The following is a 20,577-nucleotide window of genomic DNA, read 5'->3' as shown; positions in this document are numbered from 1 at the left end:
CAAAATACCTAATCAATTTTAATGTATGAACCATTGTAAATATAGATCTTTGTTTATTTATAATTCAATTCAGAATATTGTAAATGCAATCAGGAAACATAACACAACAATAAAACTGTTGTTATAAACTAAAATTTATCATCTGAATACTATAGTATATTGTCTTCACTTTTCTTAAAGTCATAAAAGATCAACAACATAATTTATGTTTGATCACAAAGTCAGCATTTCACTCTGACTTCTTCTTTATCAAAGATAATGTTCTATTTCACATGTTAAAAATATTCATAAAAACATGATTAAAATTGTAGAGACATAGAATATCACAGATAAATGTAGTCGTATACGACTTATATAGCAAATAATTATTACACAAATTGTCAACAGAATAACAAAATAACAGAATAAAATTCATAGTCAGTTACTATTTATTTGATTTTTTACTTTTTTGTGTTTTTTCTCTTGCATTTGATAAGTCATATTTATGTGCATCTTTTTTAGCTGCTGATTCACGTTTTCGTACTGTCTTCATTACTCGTGATTGTAACTCTGCTCGGGTGAAAGGCCGTGCTTCATCTTCACTTGCATCACTTCCTTCACTGTCGTATTCATCACTGAAAAAATAATTTGAAAAATAGTTAAAGATTGGTGAGCAATTTAAGGTATATATAGACAGCTGTTTTCTTTGTTAGTTTTTTGTCTCTCTGACACATTCCCAATTCCCAATTTCAATTTTAGATAAAAACATGCTAGTTGTATTTTATCCACATCACTCTCAATTCTTAATTATTTATATGTAAAAGCTAGGAAATAAAAGAATGTTAATATTATATATATCTACAGACATCTGGAGTTATTTCCCTTTATTTGATAAAAATATTCATTTTTTAAGATTCAGATGGTTTATTTCAATTTTTAAAATGAATTGATAGTGTATGGATGAATATGTAAGGTTTTGGGTTTGGTGCTTTTATTTGTTGATTGTGTTTTATTTCAAAACAAGCTGACAAAGAGTGAATCATCTAATGAATGCTAAAAGTAGCAAGAAATGTCCAACATAGTTTTTGAGTCCAAACAAAGTCACATGGTTAGATTATTATTTACTTACCCGACTGATGGAGGAAGTATGGGTAATTGTTGTTGTGGTGCTGCAGGTCCTTCTCCTAATAAACCAGGACCAGTCTTCTCAAACCTTGTCTGATCAGTATCCTAAAACAAATATTAAGTCAGTTAAAATAAAAAATTGAAAAAATAAAACTTAAGGTGGTATGGGAGTCTAAAATAAAAATGATAGAATTTGTTCATACTTTGCCAAAATGTAGTATCTATTGATACATGTTAAAAAATATTATAAAAATGATAGGTCACGGTGCATTTTTTCAAGCTACGGGTCGTGACAAAATGACACATTTTGTATGGATTATACAGAAAAAAACACCATTTTGTGAATAGAAACTAAACGAAATAATAGAATTGTAAAATAAATAAGGAAAATATAGCTTTCAAACCATGCTTTGATAATATCAAAAGAAAAGATAGGGTCACCGTACGTTTTTTCCGGCTAAAATACAAAGTAGGAAAATTCCATGAACAATCCAACAGAAAATGCACTGTTTTAGAGTTACCTCCCCTAAAAATGACAATTTCAAAATATTAAAAACAACCAAAAATAATCTACACTTGTACATATATTTATATTTATAAGTTATATTCTTATAAATTGGATCTTTTAAATATAAAAACACATGAAATATCTGCATTCTTGCATCAAATTTTGCTAATTTGATAGAAACTATGGACCTTAGATTCTCTGTTTTTTACAATCCAAGATGGCGAAAGACACCCATACCACCTTAAATCAAATAATTTTATAGAAGTAGGTCTATATTGCAAAAAAAACAAGAAGATTAGTAGCAAATATATAAAAAAAAAAAAAAACTCTATATATTTCATTTATCTATTTCTCAATTTAAAAGTTGATTGTTCAAACCATCAATTTGATTAATTTATAAATTTCTGTCAGATTGCAAATGATCCTTGCTATATTTTCAAAAAGTAGTAATGGTTGCACTGCAGTTTCATGAAGTGTTTATAACTTTAAAATAATTTCAAGATACAAACATTATATTACAAATCAATGACAACTTATCATAGCTATGGTGAAGGACATAAAACCCAACACTTTCAAATATATATACCGGTACTATGGATTCATTTATTTTTGTGGCTACAAATATTCGTGGATTAGGGAAATTTCGCATGTTCGTGGATATTTAATTTCGTGGTTCAACAGTAACCACCAAATCAACGAAAATTTGTATCCAACGACAATTAATGAATCCACAGTATAATCTTTTGTTCCTTACCTTAGATCCAATGTAAGACTGTATTGCTAATAATTCATTTGTTCTTTGTTCAATGATTCCTAAGTATTGTATCATGTTGCTATCTGTAACCCCTGATGCAGCTCCTAACATGTCATCAATGGCAGATCTATCACAGTTAATTTTATTAAATAGAGAGTCAATACCTGAAATAAACAAAAGAGAGTTATACCAGTATTTTGTAAGCTGTCAGATTTGAATAGGTGAATATGTTTTCAAAAAGTTTTTGGGACATGATGTATTGCTGCTGACCAGTCAGTTCAGCTAACTTGGCAAAATATAGCCTTAAGGATGTACTTGGGTGAGGTTTTGAAATTTGTGTCAAATTTTCTGATTCCTTGGTGTTTTTCCATACTAAATAAGGTAAAATACTTTGCCCCATAACACCCATTTATTTGTTCATGTAAGACTAAATAGCTCATGAAAGGTCATTTACCAAAATTTCAGACGATTCTTAATGTTCTTTCTTTTGTTTTGGGACCCAAATAATACCAATGCAAACATAAAGTAAAAGTCTGAGTCAGCCTTTTCCCGCCATATTTTAAATCTCAAATATCTTGAAAAGGAGTTCCATGACCTATCAATATTTTTAGCTTATTTTTATCCTTAAAGAATGCTCTACAAGCTTATAGTATCAATTCTAATTTCTTGATTTATTAATTTTCACCTAAGTACATCCTTAAATGAAACTTTTACATCTGTTCGTTACTAAAGGGAGACACTTCAAAATATAATCTAGATTGGTACCTGAAACCTTTCTTTGTTAACAGAATTATACATCGTCTCTATCATGTCTATAGGTACATTGCAGCTAACCTGTTTTTCTGCCTTCTATGTGTAAAATATAGGTTTTAGTGGAACAGCACTTTTCTAATCAGATATCAACTCAAATTATCTATATCCCTTATGAAAGATGATTCAATTAGATTATCAATAGATTGTTTCATTCCCTGTTAATTTTTTGTTATTGTTAAATATTTTTTTTCTAATAAGAATTATACTTTCAAATCATAGGGTTATTTAAATTGTTTTTATTCTATTCTTTTTTTTTTATTGAAATATTTTTTTTAATAAGCCTATTGAGTTTCCAAAAGGGGAAATAACTCCTGCTTTGCCTTACCTGCTCTTAACTGATCAAGTATTTTAGAGATTTCTTTATTCTTTTGTTCATATTCATCAGCTTCTTTGGAAGAGCTTGCTTGTTGATCCTCAAGCTCTTTCAAGATTTTCTTCCTCTTGTCTTCCAACTCAATTCCTGTTAGTTTGAATTTTTCAATTTCGTTTTCAATCTGAAAAAAAATATGAGAAATAAATACTATTCTCACAGTTGCTGTCTAAAATTTAATTTTTGTCGTTTAAAAGTTATAATCTTTGTGTATAAAAAGAAAATGTGGTATGATTACGAATTAGGCAAAAGATTCTTCACTTTCCAGAGTAAGATCTTTGTGAACAGTTAAAAGATACTTACATTTTCTATCATAATGATCATAAACCATAACAATTTTGCTAATAAAAAAACCAATATGTTCCTTTTTCCAGAAGCAGTACAAGTAATTGGTTGTTAATCATGATAATATTTAGGATATAAATGATATAAGGGAATGTTAAGTCATTGGTCAAATTCCCCTCTAAGTATTATAACTTTTAAATACCCAGAATTCTTTAAAATATGAAACACAGAATTGAAAAAAATTGTAAAACTAAATCAACCTTGAACTTACATCTTTTATTTCGTCATTTAATTTCTCAATCTCATTATTCTGTTCATTGACGAAGTTAAACAATGCAAAGTTACGATCTTCAACTTCAATAAAACGATTAACCAACAGGTCAAGGTCTTCCTCTCCAGTCATTTCACGAATTCTCTCAAATGCCATTTCATATGTTTCAACAGAATCTTCTTGACTTTCTTTCTTTCTCTCTGCCTCCTGAGACTCTGGATAATTAAGAAAACAATTAAAATGAATAATTTATTTTAAGAAACCACTGAAATCAATGAAAATGAATTTGTCAAGTTGTTGCACTTTTATCAAGTTGTTAAAAGTTGATTATTATGATTTCCTTTTAAAAATATTTATATCAGTTTGAAATTTTTCTAGCAAGTCATTAAATTTTTTATAGTATTGTGTGACACAAGTGAAAACACAGGCAGTAGTACTACAGTACTAATATATTATATACTGTTCCTCATACATCTGGTATAATTTAAAATGTCTTTTAAACCACTATCATTTTAAGTCATTTTAGTTCACCTACCTTTTTTCTGTCTCCATGCAACCAGTTGTGGATCTTCCTGTCTCTCTTGACCTTTGATCCCCATGAATTCACGGAGGGCACGATCATGGTCAATTACACGTAATAATTCTTTCATTTCAGCTTGATGTTGCTGTAAGTCTTTGTCTGCCTTCTCTTTAAGCAAAATTATCTTGGCTTGAGCTTCATCTCTGTAAAATAAAAATAAATATTAGTTAAAAAATGCAAAAAAAATGTTCACCAGTCAACACTTTTTAGTTGTTAACTTTTTATGCCATGTGGTCTCTTGTGGAGAGTTGTGTTATTGGCAATCATAAATTATCTTCTTATTTTTACATAAATCCACCTCAAGGGTTTTGAAACTAATATTTGTTGAGATATGTTTTCACACATTAACAGAATAATTGTATTGTGATTATTATATTAGCAAACAGCTTTTTTTTTTTTAGATATCTTCATCTAATAAATATGATGAAAGAAGCAATGTCATCTTTAGACTCTATATATAGTCTATATAAGGGTAAATATATTCTTCTTCAATCTTAATTGATAACATATGATTACTTCCTTTGAGTAAGATTATATTTATTTTTTAATAGTTATGAATTTTGCAGCTCACTAACTAGAGATAAGATAGTAGCCAGTAAAATAATGTAGCATAACTATAATACAATTTTACCTGGCATCATATGCTTGAGTTGAGCTTTCAATTAATTCTCCTTTCTTTTTCTGAAGTTGCTGGAGTTCTTTCTCTAATTTCTTGTATAGGTTGTCAAATCTGTTTCTCTCCACACGAAGACTTTCAATTTCATCTCTTTGTTTTGCATTTTCAGATAACTGCTTACAAAATGCTTGTTTGGACTATTGAAAAAAGAAAGAAAAAAATATGTATTCTAAAATATTAATAGAATTATGTGAATTTATGTCTGTGTATGAAAATTTTTGAATAAATTAAATTACAAATATCTGAAGCAATTTATAAAATCAAAAATCCTGAAGAGACCGTCATGCAGATGAGGTTTATTACAATGGTTATGACACCTTAAATAGTATAGGGAGTACCCAAGACTCATTTCTAAAAATTAAATACCAAATAAAAAATTAAATATGACAAATGAAGGTACAGTGTGACAAATCACTTTTTTGGCTTTTCAAATTCAGTTATATTTTTAGTAAAATTTTGACTTACAACAGGGCATATATATATTCAGTGTAATATGTTATTTCCACCAACCTGATCAAGTCTATTTTCTAATGTCCTGACAGTTTTCTGCATCTGTACAGTGTGTTGAGAACTCATGTGAACACCTCCCATATTTTTATGTTGATCTTTTATCTTTTTCTCCCATTTTCTGATTTCAGCATCCAACTCAATATGCATTTTCTTTTCTTCATCAATATCAGTTTCATTCTCATCTAAAAATAATTATTGTACATAAAGAATCTACTTTTTTCACAATTCAATCTAATTCATGCAGATGTAACCAGAATACAAAAATGTATATGCTTGGACTTTTTTTTTCTGCTGATCTCTAATCTCACCTTTTTTTTATATGTCACAAAAGTGTATCAAGGTCAAGTTACAGTAAATGGGCTATGTCACAGATTTAAGTAAAATTTTGCATACAACTCTGGCTCGATGAACTTCAAATAAAAATCGAAAAAATAATGCATTTATCTCATTTATCATTTTAAATATTACTGATTGAATTATTACAAAATTGGTGAGCATTTGTATAGAAAGCACATAAAATCGGCATAAAACCTTCTAAAATTTGACTTAAAATCGCCGATCTCTTATTCTACTCTATAGATTTTTCTTAAAAAACTATATGTTGTTGATACATAAATTACCGTTATAATGATGTAAAATAAAGATAGGGTCACCGTCTTCGTTTTTTCGGTACACATCATTCAATGTTGTGTTCTTTGTGAAAAAATCCTATAAAACGTCGAAATTATCGTAATGTTGCCGTGTTGCAGGCCGTAAAACGTTGATTTTTGATGTTTTTCACTACCAACAAGGTGACAAAATGATATTTAGACAACAAACGAAGTCGGTGACCCTATCTTTATTTTGCATCATTATAACGGAATTTTATGTGTCAACAACATACAGTTTTTAAAGAAAAATCTATGGAGTAGAATAAAAGATATGGCGATTTTAAGGCAAATTTTGTATGTTTTTTCGTCGATTGTATGTGCTTTCTATACAAATATTCACCCATATTAAAAGAAATCAATCTGCAATATTTCAGGTAATATAAGAGATAAATACATTATTTTTTCGATTGTCAGTTGTAGTTCACCGAGCCAAGATTGTATGCAAAATTTGAGCAAAATCTGCGACATAGCCCATTTACTGTTCCTTGACCTTAAATGACAATGTTTTATTGTAGGGCCAAGATAAAAATATATGTGAGCAGCATTTCCTTTAACATGCCCAAAAATGACATACATGTATATAGGGTAGGAAGGTACACATAGGAAAAACCTTTTTTTTTATTCTATCCTCATTTAACCTCTACCAATGGGACAAAGTATATAAACAGCTTTGTTTAAATTAGGTAATTTTAACACTTTAAATACACACCTTTACCATCTGCAAATATGACGTTACAGTATATAAAATAATGTTACTTTGTTTTAGTTACCATGGTTACATGAATTTCTACTGACCTTTAACCTCAGCCAATGTGACGAGAGTATCTGTATTGACATCATCTTTATCCTGGTTACTCCTACTTTCAGCCAGACGTAACTCCTTCAGTAATTCCTGTTTTTCTGATTCTAACTGACCAATTGAGGCTCTGCAATAAAATATGATACAATTAATCATCCATCAATTTAAACTTTAGAATGAATTACAAAGATTGTTTTCATACATTGTACATATGCATGTACACTTAAATGTACATATACATTGATATACATGTATAAAAACATCTTTCTAAATCTCATTAATCGAAACTGAAAAGTATAACAACAACATTTTTCAGATGCAATATTTACAATTTAAAACATTGATTTTACCATATTTTTTTTTTGTTTCTCAACATTTAATTGCTCAAATAATTTTGGATTTCCTTATTGTTTCAAACAAACAAACAAAATCAAAATTAAATAGGCTTTTAATTTATTATTTTTACTTTAACTTACTTTTGTTTTCTGATCAGATTCTGTGATTCTTCTGTGTAAGCTGCACGATCTCCCTCCATAATACGATATTGTCTCTGGAGTTTGACCAATTCCTGCTCCGCCATTCCTTCCAGGTCGGCATCACTGGTATCTGATCGAGCAGATCTTGGACGTGGCATAGTGATTGGCTCTCAAAGCTGAAAAGAAAACAATCAGAGTATTGACGTGATAAATGTACTTAATGATATACAGTGTACATTTATATATAGATGTAAATATAGTATTCAGATTCACACTTTTATCATAATAAATTTGTACCTAAAAAAATTATCATTTAGCAAGTTGATTGGAGTAACCCCCTCCTCCCCCCCCCTCAAAAAAAAAAAATTAACTGGATTAGAATCATAATTAACATGATTAAAAATTAAATCAGTATGATTTGAACCTACTTTTTTTTTAAACATTTTTAATGCAAACTCAACTTGTCTTCTCAGTGATTCTAGCCAGAGACAGTCACCTTTTTAGTGTGGGGGGCAGCACTTTAGTCAAAGGTTTCTGTACAACTTTGATGTCCTAGTACAAAATATCTTACGCTTTGCAGCAATGGAAAAGTAATTGTTGTATGACTTTAATAGTTCAAGCAGGGTTGGTGAGGATATATATACAGGAATCCGGGTCCGTTCGCGCCCATTCACGTTCGCACCCACTCATGTTCGCCCCCTTTCACTTTCGCACCCTACATGTTCGCACCCAAAGTCCGTTCGCACCCTACGTGTTCGCGCCCAATTGGTTTTGGGTTTAATAACTTTGTAATCAAGTTTTGGCAAGTAGTATAGTATTCTTATAAGTATAATTGTTTTCATTGTCTCAAAATAACTGACGGAGACATCATTTTTTGTTTGTTAAATAAATCTTAATCGAGTATTGTTAAAAAAAATGATATTCCTTTCTACATGGTCAATCCATCTCCAACGCCGTTCTATTACATCATCGCTTAGCTTCTTTGTTCCAGCTCTTATGTGGAGGTTTTCATTTGAAATTGTTTTGGGCCATCTTATTTTCAATATCTGTCTGAGACATCTATTTTGAAAGGTGTTTAATTTCTTCTTGTCTTGTTCAGTTGTCAGAAATCCTAATCATGTTATGGTTAGTGTATTGCTATAAACTTTGTTTAATTGACTTGTTTCAAAATGAAGTGAGATTCTGACTACGTTTTTTTTAAGTGTGTTGAATAAATTTTATCATGTTTGACGTTTTGGTTATAATAGTGTATTGCTATTATTTGAATTTTTCATTGTTTCAGATCAAAGGGACCAAGCTGTTAAAAACAATTATCTTTTGTGTTTTTCATTTAAAATCTTCAATCTTTTATTCATACCAAGCTATAAATACATTCATTATTTACACGTAACTAATTAAAAACAATAATCATGATTTTCCAATTATTCAACTGGAATTTGAATTTAAATTGGGCGCGAACGTGTAGAGTGCGAACGGACCTTGGGTGCGAACGTGCGAGGTGCGAACGTGTAGGGTGCGAAAGTATATTGGGCACGAACGGACCTGATACCTACTTTCATTTGTTGTCTGTTGTATAGTAATGAAGAAATACATTTACTTTTATTTTTGCAAAATCCTGTGTACTGTGTATGTAATTTTCATAAGGATTATTTTTCATGAATAAATATTTATATACACATTGATCTGGTGCAAACAAGAAAAACACAACAGTGTATGACAATCGGTCTTGTTTCTACGAGATACAGGTGCCCGTCCAACTCGGCATCTGTCCGAAACGCGTAAGTTGTGTTAATTTGACATTACAATATACAAACTAATTACTATGTTTTCTTTTAACGCACTTACTTACTAAGTTTATTGTGCACCTACCTGTATTGTGCTGAACAATCAGTAAATAATGTGTGAAAATATTTTGATGGTGGAAACAGGGTAACGTATCCAAGAGAAACAAACCAAACAGAGGCTAGATCAAGGGAGATAATTCAGAAATTGAAATAGATTGCAACACAATCAAATGCATATTCAAACCACATATTTTTTTTCTGTAATCAAATTTCTTATAGTATAAAATGATTTTATTACAAATTATAAGAACCGATTTTGAAAAAAAATATCAAACATATGTTTTTTGAAACATCAAGTTAAAAATTAAAAAAAAAACATGTTTTTTTTTTATTAGCCTGGTCTGAGACAACTATAACACATTTTGTATCAAAATTGGGATGGAATATATATGCATAACTGATATTTGGTTTTGTTTATTATGTTTTGCTTATTTTTAATCTGTTATAATCTAATAAAGAAAAAAGTAAAATAAATATTTCTTTTATTATTGTCATACGCCAAATATCTGTAGAATCTGATGTCATGATACAATACACCTTGTCGCTATTTGTCCGCCATTACTGCATATCAAACAGGTTCCCGTAAAATTATGACGTCATAAAACAAAATAGCTGATGCCACTATGAAAAAGTGATTGTTGTATGCGTTAAAAGTTCAAGCGGCGGGTCAGCCGGGATTAGCGATAAGGTGTATCGCCGCCTGTAGTGCAGTTGTTATTGTTGGTTCGTGTTTGTCATATATGTTGTTCGTAAATTGTTTTGCTATACAAAAAAATGAAAACAACACGTTTACTAATTTCTTGCGTCCGAAGCGCTTTTCTGAATTTACCTTCATCGGGTACGCTCAAAGCCAAACATTTGAAATCCGAAGATGTATAAGTACCGAAAACGTTGAAGAGCTTTATGTCAAATATACCTAAAATAAATAGCCAAATCCATCAAAATAAGATTGAGAATGGAAATGGGGAATGCGTCAAAGAGACAACAACCCGACCAAATAAAAAAAAACAACAGCAGAAGGTCACCAACAGGTCTTCAATGTAGCGAGAAATTCCCGCACCCGAAGGCGTCCTAAACAAATATATACTTTGCCTGAGGGAGTTGAAACCTTAGTTTCTTAATAATTTCAAAATTTATAAACGGACAATTTAAATATAAATAAGGCCATTAGTTTTCTCGATTAAATTGTTTTTTTAAGACAAATAGACAATGATCACATGACACAACACAGAAAACCAAAGAATAAGCAACAAGAAACCCCCCAAAAAACTAGGGCTGATCTCAGGTGATCCGGAAGGGTAAACAGATTCTGCTCCACATGTGTTTTATTCTAATTGTTGAAGGCAATAGTTTTGCCTATTATTGCTTACATCTACTTCATGTAAACTTTCGGGGTTATTTTATTGGCAATCATACCATATATCCTTATTTTTATACTTAAAAACCATCATGGCAGTAGAATGTCGAAACAATATCGCGTATCTTGTATAACATGTAATATCGAACAACGTTATATTGTATAACTGTTCAGACTTAAAGGTTACCTTGTTATCACTCACTTATAATGACATATAAAAAAAAATTGACATTGCCAGACAGTTCACAGTATATTTTAAAAGACAAAAAACGAACATGACATATTTAGCGCTAAGTAATTACATTTTTTTCTAGCGCAATCGATTCCTATGGTAGAAAAAAATTAGATGTATTTGACGTAATTCAGAGTAAAAAGTTCTCGCACATGGACAATATATCAATGAAACTGTTTGCTTTGATTGGTGTGCAATCTTGGAGATGAAATGTTAATTTATAAATGTGCTGGCTTGGTGAGAACCGGAAATCAATAATATTATCAATTATATATTAAGGTTAATCACGTATTTGTTATGAATACCTTAGGTTTTGCATATGCAATCACCATAAAATTGCCCGGGGGAAACAAGAGTATATTGATAGTGTGGCCTGATTCCAAATGACGTGACGTCAAATAGCTTCCTTATCGACTTTTTAATTGCTTTTGTGATAAAAAAAAAAAAAAAAAGAAAAAAAAAAAGATTTACCTGTTATATTTCATGAAATATAATTGAACTTTTTTTTCTCTTTTCTGCAAAACTTTAATAGATATGTGATAACTAGATTATAACATGTCTTTTCCATATTGGACCTGGTATCATTCCTCGACCCATATCGGCCCTTGGCTAAAACCTCGAGGCCGATATGGGAGTCTCGGGATGATACCAGGACCAATATGGAAAAGGGCAGCAATAATGTTATAATCTATACATATAGAAAAAAAACACTCTGATACAAGTGCCTGTGTTCCAGCAGCAGTAACAACGAATATTCCGATGCGATGAGAGAGAAAAAACGAAATGTCCAGTATGTTCTCTTCGAAATATCTCATAGCCGTAATTAACCTTTATTTGGAAAAACAAAAACAGAAGCCTTTTTCCATTTTTTTTTCAATCATTCATGAAAATTTAATAAAATTATTAAATAGTATCGATAATGAGATTTATATATCTGAATTCCATTTTTAGTTAGCACTTGTATACGTGTATCAAAACTATATCCCAGCCAATTCACAAATGCACCTGTTTTTACAGGTAGGTAAAACAGGTAAAACATTTGTATATTTGATCGGGGGATTGTTTATATGATTCCTTGATTGAATGAAATAAACGGGACCTGTTTCAATAACTTCGTTTGTCGGATTTATGAGAATTAACAATCCATTCTCAATCATCACTGGGGTAAAGCTGATGACCGTAACTGCATTCACGGTCATCCCAAGATGTCGGACGAAAAATTAGGTCAGTATTTGTATTGTCTGTTAAGGTGTTTCTACATCATTTTCTTTACAAAGCATACATTGGTACGATGTAAATTTATAAAAGATTCACACGGAAGTCACAAATCTCTACCGAGGAACTTGTATAGAACGGGAAATTGGATTTGAAAAATTCGCTAAGATGACCGTAAATCATCTTTAAAATATTTTCAAGATGACCGTAATATATAATAAGGATGACCGTGATTGGTAAAATGATGACCGTAATTTCGAAAGGATGACCGTAATTTATAAAGGATGACCGTAACTTTCATAGTATAACCGGCATTTATTGTCTCTGTTGATTGGTCTTCCTTTTTATCTTGTAAGTAAAATAACAGAAAATGTTTTTAAAATACTCCGACCAAACTAGTGAAGGTGAGCTCCAGCAAAATAGATCCTAAAATAGTCTTGTATAAATAGCGAATTTCAAAGCAGAGCCTTATAAATTGTATAAACAGAAAACAGAATTTATTTTATATATCAAGACAAATCAAGATTTTATTCTGCTCCTCTGTAACCATACACATGGCTCAATTACCGGATATTCATTACGTTTAAGGTTCATATGAATGAATTGAAAAATATGGCCGTTTTTACACACACATATCTATTAAGAGAACAGACAAACTGATGCATCTAGGAAAGTATTAAGGATTATGTACCTTTGTGTTGCTTCAATGCTAAACATATGGAAATTTTATAGAAAATCCACAGCCTTTATCCTTGTTCTATCATATTTGGCAATTTGATGACCGATAGATATAGGATTATTGCATTCAGTACTAGCATTGATTACCTTAAAACAAGTTTATTAAATGTAGTTATTGGTTAGAACAAATAAAAAGTTATTGGTTAGAACAAATAAAAATATGGACCAAATCAAGTACACCTTTTAGGGTGCGCTCGACTTTAGTTACTCTGCACGAGGTATTTTGAAATTTACAGGTTGGTTAGAACTTTTTGTAAAATATAAACACTAGCACATCATAGAAAAGCAAGTGAGTAATCTATTTTTCAAATTCTATAACAAAAATCTCTTTATTAAAGGCTGTGAATTTTCTATAAAAATCTTGGTTTATTTGCCACAAAGTACTCCTTTTCTATTAAATGCAATGCAGCAGTAAATAATAATGCTTTGCATCAAGTTTCCCCCTAGTATATGTTTAAAATGGACTATATCTATTATTCATTACATCTGTAGTTTTGATACAATTGATGTTAAAAAAATCGTACAAAAATGGCTACAGAAGGGTACATAAACCTTAAAGCATGGCAGGACCTTTAGATATGTAAAAGTTATATAAAGTCTATGTTTGAGGGGAAAAAAACTAACTTACCTGGTTTTTGAGTTGCATTTTTTTTTAAATATGCAGAAGATAGCAAAATAAACAGACATACGAGTTTCATTTGATACGGTCCACTCAGTTACACAGTTAAAAACACCCATTGTTTGCAGGTGTCTATTGTCTATAGTGTCCATTTAAATCAAAACTACTCACAACATCGATTATACTATTTACTATCATTTTCATATAAACTAAAAATACGCCAAATAGTTAAAAAGAACTAACCGAGCCCCTATTGCGACAAACTCAACAAAAAAGAATGCATACATATATGGATATTTCTTTCAATTGACGAAAATCCTTTTAAATTTAGTCATTCTTTATAAATTACGGTCATCCTAAACAATTTACGGTCATCTTTTAACCAATTACGGTCAGCCTTGTTATGAATCGCTAATCCTGTTACGGTCATCTCGATTACGATTTACGGTCATCCTAGCGAATTTTTCAAATCCAAATTCCCGTTTTATACACGTTCCTTGGTAGAGATTTGTGACTTCCGTGTGAATCTTTTATAAATTTACATCGTATCAAAGTATGCTTTGTAAAGAAAATGATGTAGAAACACCTTAACAGACAATAAAAATACTGACCTAATTTTTCATCCGACATCTTGGGATGACCGTGAATGCAGTTACGGTCATCAGCTTTACCCCAGTGAATCATAGTCGCATAGCTTATTTTAAAAACTTTTAAAACATGTTTATTATGAAAAACTATTAAAATACATTTATTATTATAAACTATTATAATATAATAATTATTAAAGTAGGATAATCATAATAATATTCATATAATAATAGGAATAATAATGACAGCATTGGAAATAATTCATTTTTAATTGAACAATTACATGTCGTCTGCTAACGGTAAAATACGAAACTACGTTAAATTAACGCAGCTAGCTTTTTTGAGTGTAGCCGGTTTAATAGGGAAATCGAGAGTGACCAATCTCTGTGTTATAGTAGTCTCCCAGGCCTGGTCCAAACCAACAAGCATTTTTCACTAAATATAGCCATACATTATATGTATGATGAGATATAAATTTAATCTTTATGTGCATAACTTGATTTTTTATGAATAAATATTAATTGATATTATAATAACATTTTTTTTTACAGAAAGAGAAATTGTAAAAAATACCTCGACAATGATTCAGATTTATCTATTTTAACAGATTTGATTCAGGCCACTTTTTAGTCAGTATTACAGAATGAATAGTGATTGTAACTATGATTGATTTGGCTCGTGTATTTCAACGTTCCCTTGACGATTTCAACACATGTATACGTATTTCTTTTATAATATTATAACTTTTTTATACCCCATTCTGAAATCTATTCTATTTATTTTTTTATTATTAAAAAATACTTTTGAAATAAAGTGCTTAAATTGTATGTATATTTGTGATTAGTTATTGCATTTTTGATACAGTCATGTTTCAATTACCTAGATGTCCACTACAAAAACTCACAAGAATTTCTTTAAGGAGTGTCAAATATAATATGTACTCTTATATGCATATCTCATTACTAACACAGCTGAAATGAAACAAATTTAAACAACATTTTTAAGAGCACTGTTACAGGTAGAATTTAAGTCAGTCCTGATATTTTTTACGCAATTAATATACTAGTAAATATACGGTACATTTTTTCATAACCTGACGTCTGTGTGTAAGCCGATGCTGTAATGCTTTGCTAGACGGTGCCGTTCTGGAAAGATCATATTCCTATTCCACATCCAACTTGAAGTGAAAAAAGAAGCACGACTTAATATAAAAAAGAAGATGTGGTATGATTGACAATGACACAACTATCCACAAAAGACCAAAATGACACAAACATTAACAACTATAGGTCATCGTACGGCCTTCAGCAATGAGCAAAGCCCATACCGCATAGTCAGCTATAAAAGATTCCGATAAGACAATGTCACGTGAAAACAATTCAAACGAGAAAACTAACGGCCTTATTTATGTAAAAACAAAATGAACGAAAAACAAATATGTAACACATAAACAAACGACAACCACTATTTGCAAAAGAACTAAAAGCTTTAGCTTCAAATCATTGCGCGAGTCTGATCTTGAAATCATAACCACCGCCTGTCAGCAGTATACTCCATATAATCGACAACACCATAAAACCAATCATTCCATATTTTTTACATAGTTGCGAAAACTCGGCGTAAAATACAAAGAAGGTACCACTGACAGTTCACTTAATGAAAAACCTAAGGACAGGTGATGTGAAAAAAAAGATGTAAGATTTGTAAAAGGTGCATCAAAACAGACTGAGAGGTCCAATGCCCGAGTCCTCTCGGAACTTGGTATATTACCTTTTCATATACCAACATGCATGATATAACTGTACATATAATCATGGTTCTTCTTAAACATTTACCAAGTTGTTTATTACAGTGGGCGTACAATGCATACTGGTATTTTAATGTACCATATAAGGACAACTCAGTCTCTTGATACTTTAATTCTGATAAAGCTAATGATATTGACCTTTCAATTATCAAAAAGACTTTTTAAGTACAGCAAATATGACTATTGTATGAACATCCCAGTTCGACGAAACCATTTATATCGGCGTAATATTAAACTATCAGCTACGACCCATCATTTAGATATCCACAATTTGAAATTTTTAAAAATAAATAACCTGAAAGAAAAGATATCATATAAATTGATTAGTGTTGTTATAAATTATACCGTTAGTTATCTCAATTGTTTCGTATTTTCATGTCGGGCCATTTATAACCGCGTCTATACAATGTATGGGGTTTTTCATTGTTGAAGGCCGTACGCTTGGCTATAATTACTCTAGTACTTGAATTCCCACTCGATATTTGGTGGATGGTTATCTCATCAATTGGCAATCATACTCACTGGTCACTACTACCTCGAGCGGAAAATTCATAAATAGATATAGAGTTATCTCTCTTTATTCGTTAAGGCGGACCAGTACTATCTCTTTCAATCAGTATTAATGTACCTACCTAATTGACAAACACATACAGTAGGTTGTGTCATGCATAACATATGGCTATGTGTTTAGGAAATCATGATATAATTCAAACTTAAATTTTAAATTTTATTAAGCATGACTTTATACAAGTAATGTAAGTGATTTTTTTACATATCTTAAAAATTCAACACAATTAAATGACATCATAAGGAGAACCATACCCTATTTAAAAAAAATAATTAACAAAACAAGATTGATTTGGCTTGTATATAGTTTTAAATGAGGTTAAAATTCCATGCTTAAACATATACTTTTCCCCTTTTGACGAAGGTCAATCAGAACAAATGAATAACAGAACCCCCTGCAAAATTTTAATAGCGGCCAGTGGGGATTTTAAAGATAAATCATTGCGTTTTTCGGACTTCAAATGGTTTCCAAGTAGCATGTTTTAATTATGAAAAATTCTCTTGTATTCTCCTCAGGAAGTTGATAAACCCTACTAGCATAATTTCAATTAAACAGAGTCTTCTAATGCATGGTACTTGCATGAGTTTTTGCATATATCATAACAAGGATTGGTATAATAAGATATTAAAATACACAAATTTTAATCAATCTTTGATCAATATAATAATTTTTTTTTTTTAAATTAGGGCTATACAGTCATTTAGCAGTTTTAAAAAACTTGTCCATACACACCAAAATGAAAACAAAACATCGTCATTGGTTGAATTTCCATTATTTGGTTGTTACTCAATCACGACGTTTCGAAAATGCTGCAGATTGCCAATTGTTATCATTACAGTTAAGGAGGCTCGCGGGTATAAGATTTTCCGAAAAAAAAACCACTTTTATTTTACATTACAAATTCGATACATTACCTTAAGTAGTTGTAACTTTATCATATGGTACAAAAATCATTCCAAAAAATTAATTCGTGTTGACCCCAGGTGACTTTTAAAATGTCGATATCATTGAAAAAGCTCTAAATTATCTCCCTTTGGTGAAAAAAATGTATTTTGTTGGCATTAAAATAGAAATATCTTTTTTAACTCATCGGTGACCTATATTTTTTATTGCTGTTTTCGAATAAGCTGTACATAAACTAAATAATTGTAAAATTTAAACGATTTCTGTAATTTAGTTCTTTTTTTTTATTTCGATATTACCGCTATTTTTCCTATTAGTTCAACAGAAAAAAGGGACATTAACAAAAATGTATGCTTCTTTCGAATGCAGATTGTGAGCGTAAATGAACGGTGACCCCATTTTTTTATTTCATTTTTCCATTCAGGATAAGATAAAGTTCATTTATAGAAAAATATAGCGAAATCTTATATTAAATGAAAAAAATCATTTAGACCCGCGAGCCCCCTTAAATGACGTTATATTATGCCCTGAAGGCGAACCAACAAAAATCCGGGAGACAAATTATATTTATTTTGCAAATGAACAATACATTGTATAACATACGGGCACCAAAATATTCAGATATTTTACACCTTTTTACTTTTGAACACATTATTCAGTAAAGACATATTTGCGTATTGTACAGGTGATATTTTATTTCTTCATGTTCAATGTTTGTCCAATTATTATATTAGAAAAGTTCAAATCATAGTCCTTACATTAACATATTTTGCACATAAGCATCTTCATTACACCACAGTAACTATTTCTGTATCATTTCCCTTAACTTCGCTTGTTTATCATATGTTCTCATCATGTCATTGTCAAGAGTTATGGCAGCTGGTGGTTTATGATACAGGGTAACTCTAGCTGTAGTATTAGGTTGCTGTACAGGATTTGTCTTTCCAACAAGAAAATTGTCCGATGTGTTGTACTTGATTAGACCTGGGAGTTTTGACGGCATCTTTGCGATGCTATTTGGTCTAGCCACTGCACCTTTATTCAAAGTGTCAGTAAATCTTATTTGTCTCGGCACAAAATGACGTTTTTCTTGGTCGATATTTCTACTTCCGATTTGAAATGGAATGATGTTTCCCTCAACAGCCCGTTTTATATAGGCATTTTCAATGTAACGATCTCTACAGTCACCTACGAGGGGTTTATAAAACGCATAATAATTGTCTTCCTTTTCAGGATTCGGAAACTGCTTGCTTTCATTAGGAACTCCCGAATAATCAAATAACACTATATTGTCCTTGGAAACCGATTGATTATCCTCAGTTCTGCTCGACACAGTTTTCCTTCCACTTGCCTCACTTTCGCATCTTTGTTCGCTAATATCACCAGTCATTGTACTGCCTCGTCTACTATTAAAATACTGATAGTCAGTATCTACAAGCCGTCCGATTCCAGCGTCGCTTTTACTTCGATATATCCATTTAGGTTGCGGATTCATTGCTTTTAACAGATCGTCACTAGGGTATGTGTAATCTAGCTTTGTTACCGACTGGTATGGACCTACTGGAATTGTAGCAGCGGGGGCCCGGTACCGTAACAAGGAGTCCCTTTCTTTCTTTACCGGTTTAATGTTGTATGTTGATTTTTTTATAAAGTCAGACATACGCCTGTCATACCTGTTGGTGAATCTGGTTCCAGCAGCAAAGCTAATTCTAGAGCTAGGCAACTGGCGCACTAAATGATTCGAACTTTTTGTCGGGTACTGTTCGTAAAAAGACATATTATCCATCTTTTTATAAAATCAATGTTTCATTGACACAACAACACACTGGTTGGTATGTTTCTTTTCGTGTATATGATACGTCCCAGTAGACAATTTAAATTCATTAACACAAGAACACTCTCAGGAATTGTTTCAAAGTCAAAATCTCCCCCTATAATTAGTGTTTTAAATCCACGTGTATATAAAGTAAGGTTTCTTTTCCATAATTTTGAACATGTAAAAAATCACCACAGTTTTAAAATTGAACTTGATCAATTAATTTAATTTAAGATTACGTTAAGCTGTACACTATGCACTGGGTGAATGTTCCAAATCCGATTCAATAGAAAGTATTTGTTTGCACAGTTAAGATATCAAATTATAGACGATTAAACTCTTTAACAACTAAGTTATTGTACTTATTCAAACTGTACTTTTTACTTTTCAAATTAAAACAAAGGTGAATAATATAGATTTGTATAAAAAGAAGATCATATTTCGAAAAAAAAGAGGTTTAATTTCATATTTGACAACATGAAATAACAATAGTTTTACTAAAGTCTTGTATATTGTCAATAAATAATTAATTAAATAGTGATCAATCGAACTGTACATTTATTCTATTTTACAAGTAATGCTAAATGAATGTGGTTCAATTATCGGAGTTATTAATGTTGATAACAATTTAAAAAAAATGTGCAGCTGATAACGAATGGATGACTCTAATTCAGTCAAATCAATGCTTTTCAAGTTAGGGGGAGGGTTGGGATCCCGTTAACATGTTTAACCCCGCCACATTATTTATGTATGTGCCTGTCCCAAGTCAGGAGCCTGTAATTCAGTGGTTGTCGTTTGTTTATGTGTTACATATTTGTTTTTCGTTTGTTTATGTGTTACATATTTGTTTTTCGTTTGTTTATGTGTTACATATTTGTTTTTCGTTTGTTTATGTGTTACATATTTGTTTTTCGTTTGTTTATGTGTTACATATTTGTTTTTCGTTCTTTTTTTTACATAAATAAGGCCGTTAGTTTTCTCGTTTGATTTGGTTTTCATTGTCTTATCGGGGCCTTTTATAGCTGACTATGCGATATGTGCTTTGCTCATTGCCGAAGGCCGTACGGTGACCTATAGTTGTTAATGTCTGTGTC

At 30.9% G+C, this 20,577-nt stretch overlaps 1 protein-coding gene across 1 annotated transcript; it reads right to left on the bottom strand.

The window, feature by feature from the left end:
• Window positions 1-420: 420 nt before the first annotated feature.
• On the bottom strand, window positions 421-9,774 carry LOC134693887 (outer dynein arm-docking complex subunit 1-like). The gene is made up of 11 exons (XM_063554833.1): window positions 9,666-9,774; window positions 7,797-7,972; window positions 7,317-7,447; window positions 5,872-6,053; window positions 5,317-5,498; window positions 4,641-4,828; window positions 4,106-4,320; window positions 3,505-3,673; window positions 2,367-2,530; window positions 1,109-1,209; window positions 421-614 (listed from the first exon to the last, which is right to left on the bottom strand). The coding sequence occupies exons 2-11, from the start codon at window positions 7,952-7,954 to the stop codon at window positions 425-427; spliced, it is 1,680 nt and encodes a 559-aa protein (XP_063410903.1). The 5' UTR covers window positions 7,955-7,972; window positions 9,666-9,774; the 3' UTR covers window positions 421-424.
• Window positions 9,775-20,577: the final 10,803 nt, after the last annotated feature.

This window comes from Mytilus trossulus, chromosome 12 (genome assembly GCF_036588685.1).
Source record: "Mytilus trossulus isolate FHL-02 chromosome 12, PNRI_Mtr1.1.1.hap1, whole genome shotgun sequence".
NCBI lineage: Eukaryota > Metazoa > Mollusca > Bivalvia > Mytilida > Mytilidae > Mytilus > Mytilus trossulus.
Note: the sequence above shows the minus strand (reverse complement) of the source record. Positions and strands in the feature narration are given on the sequence as shown.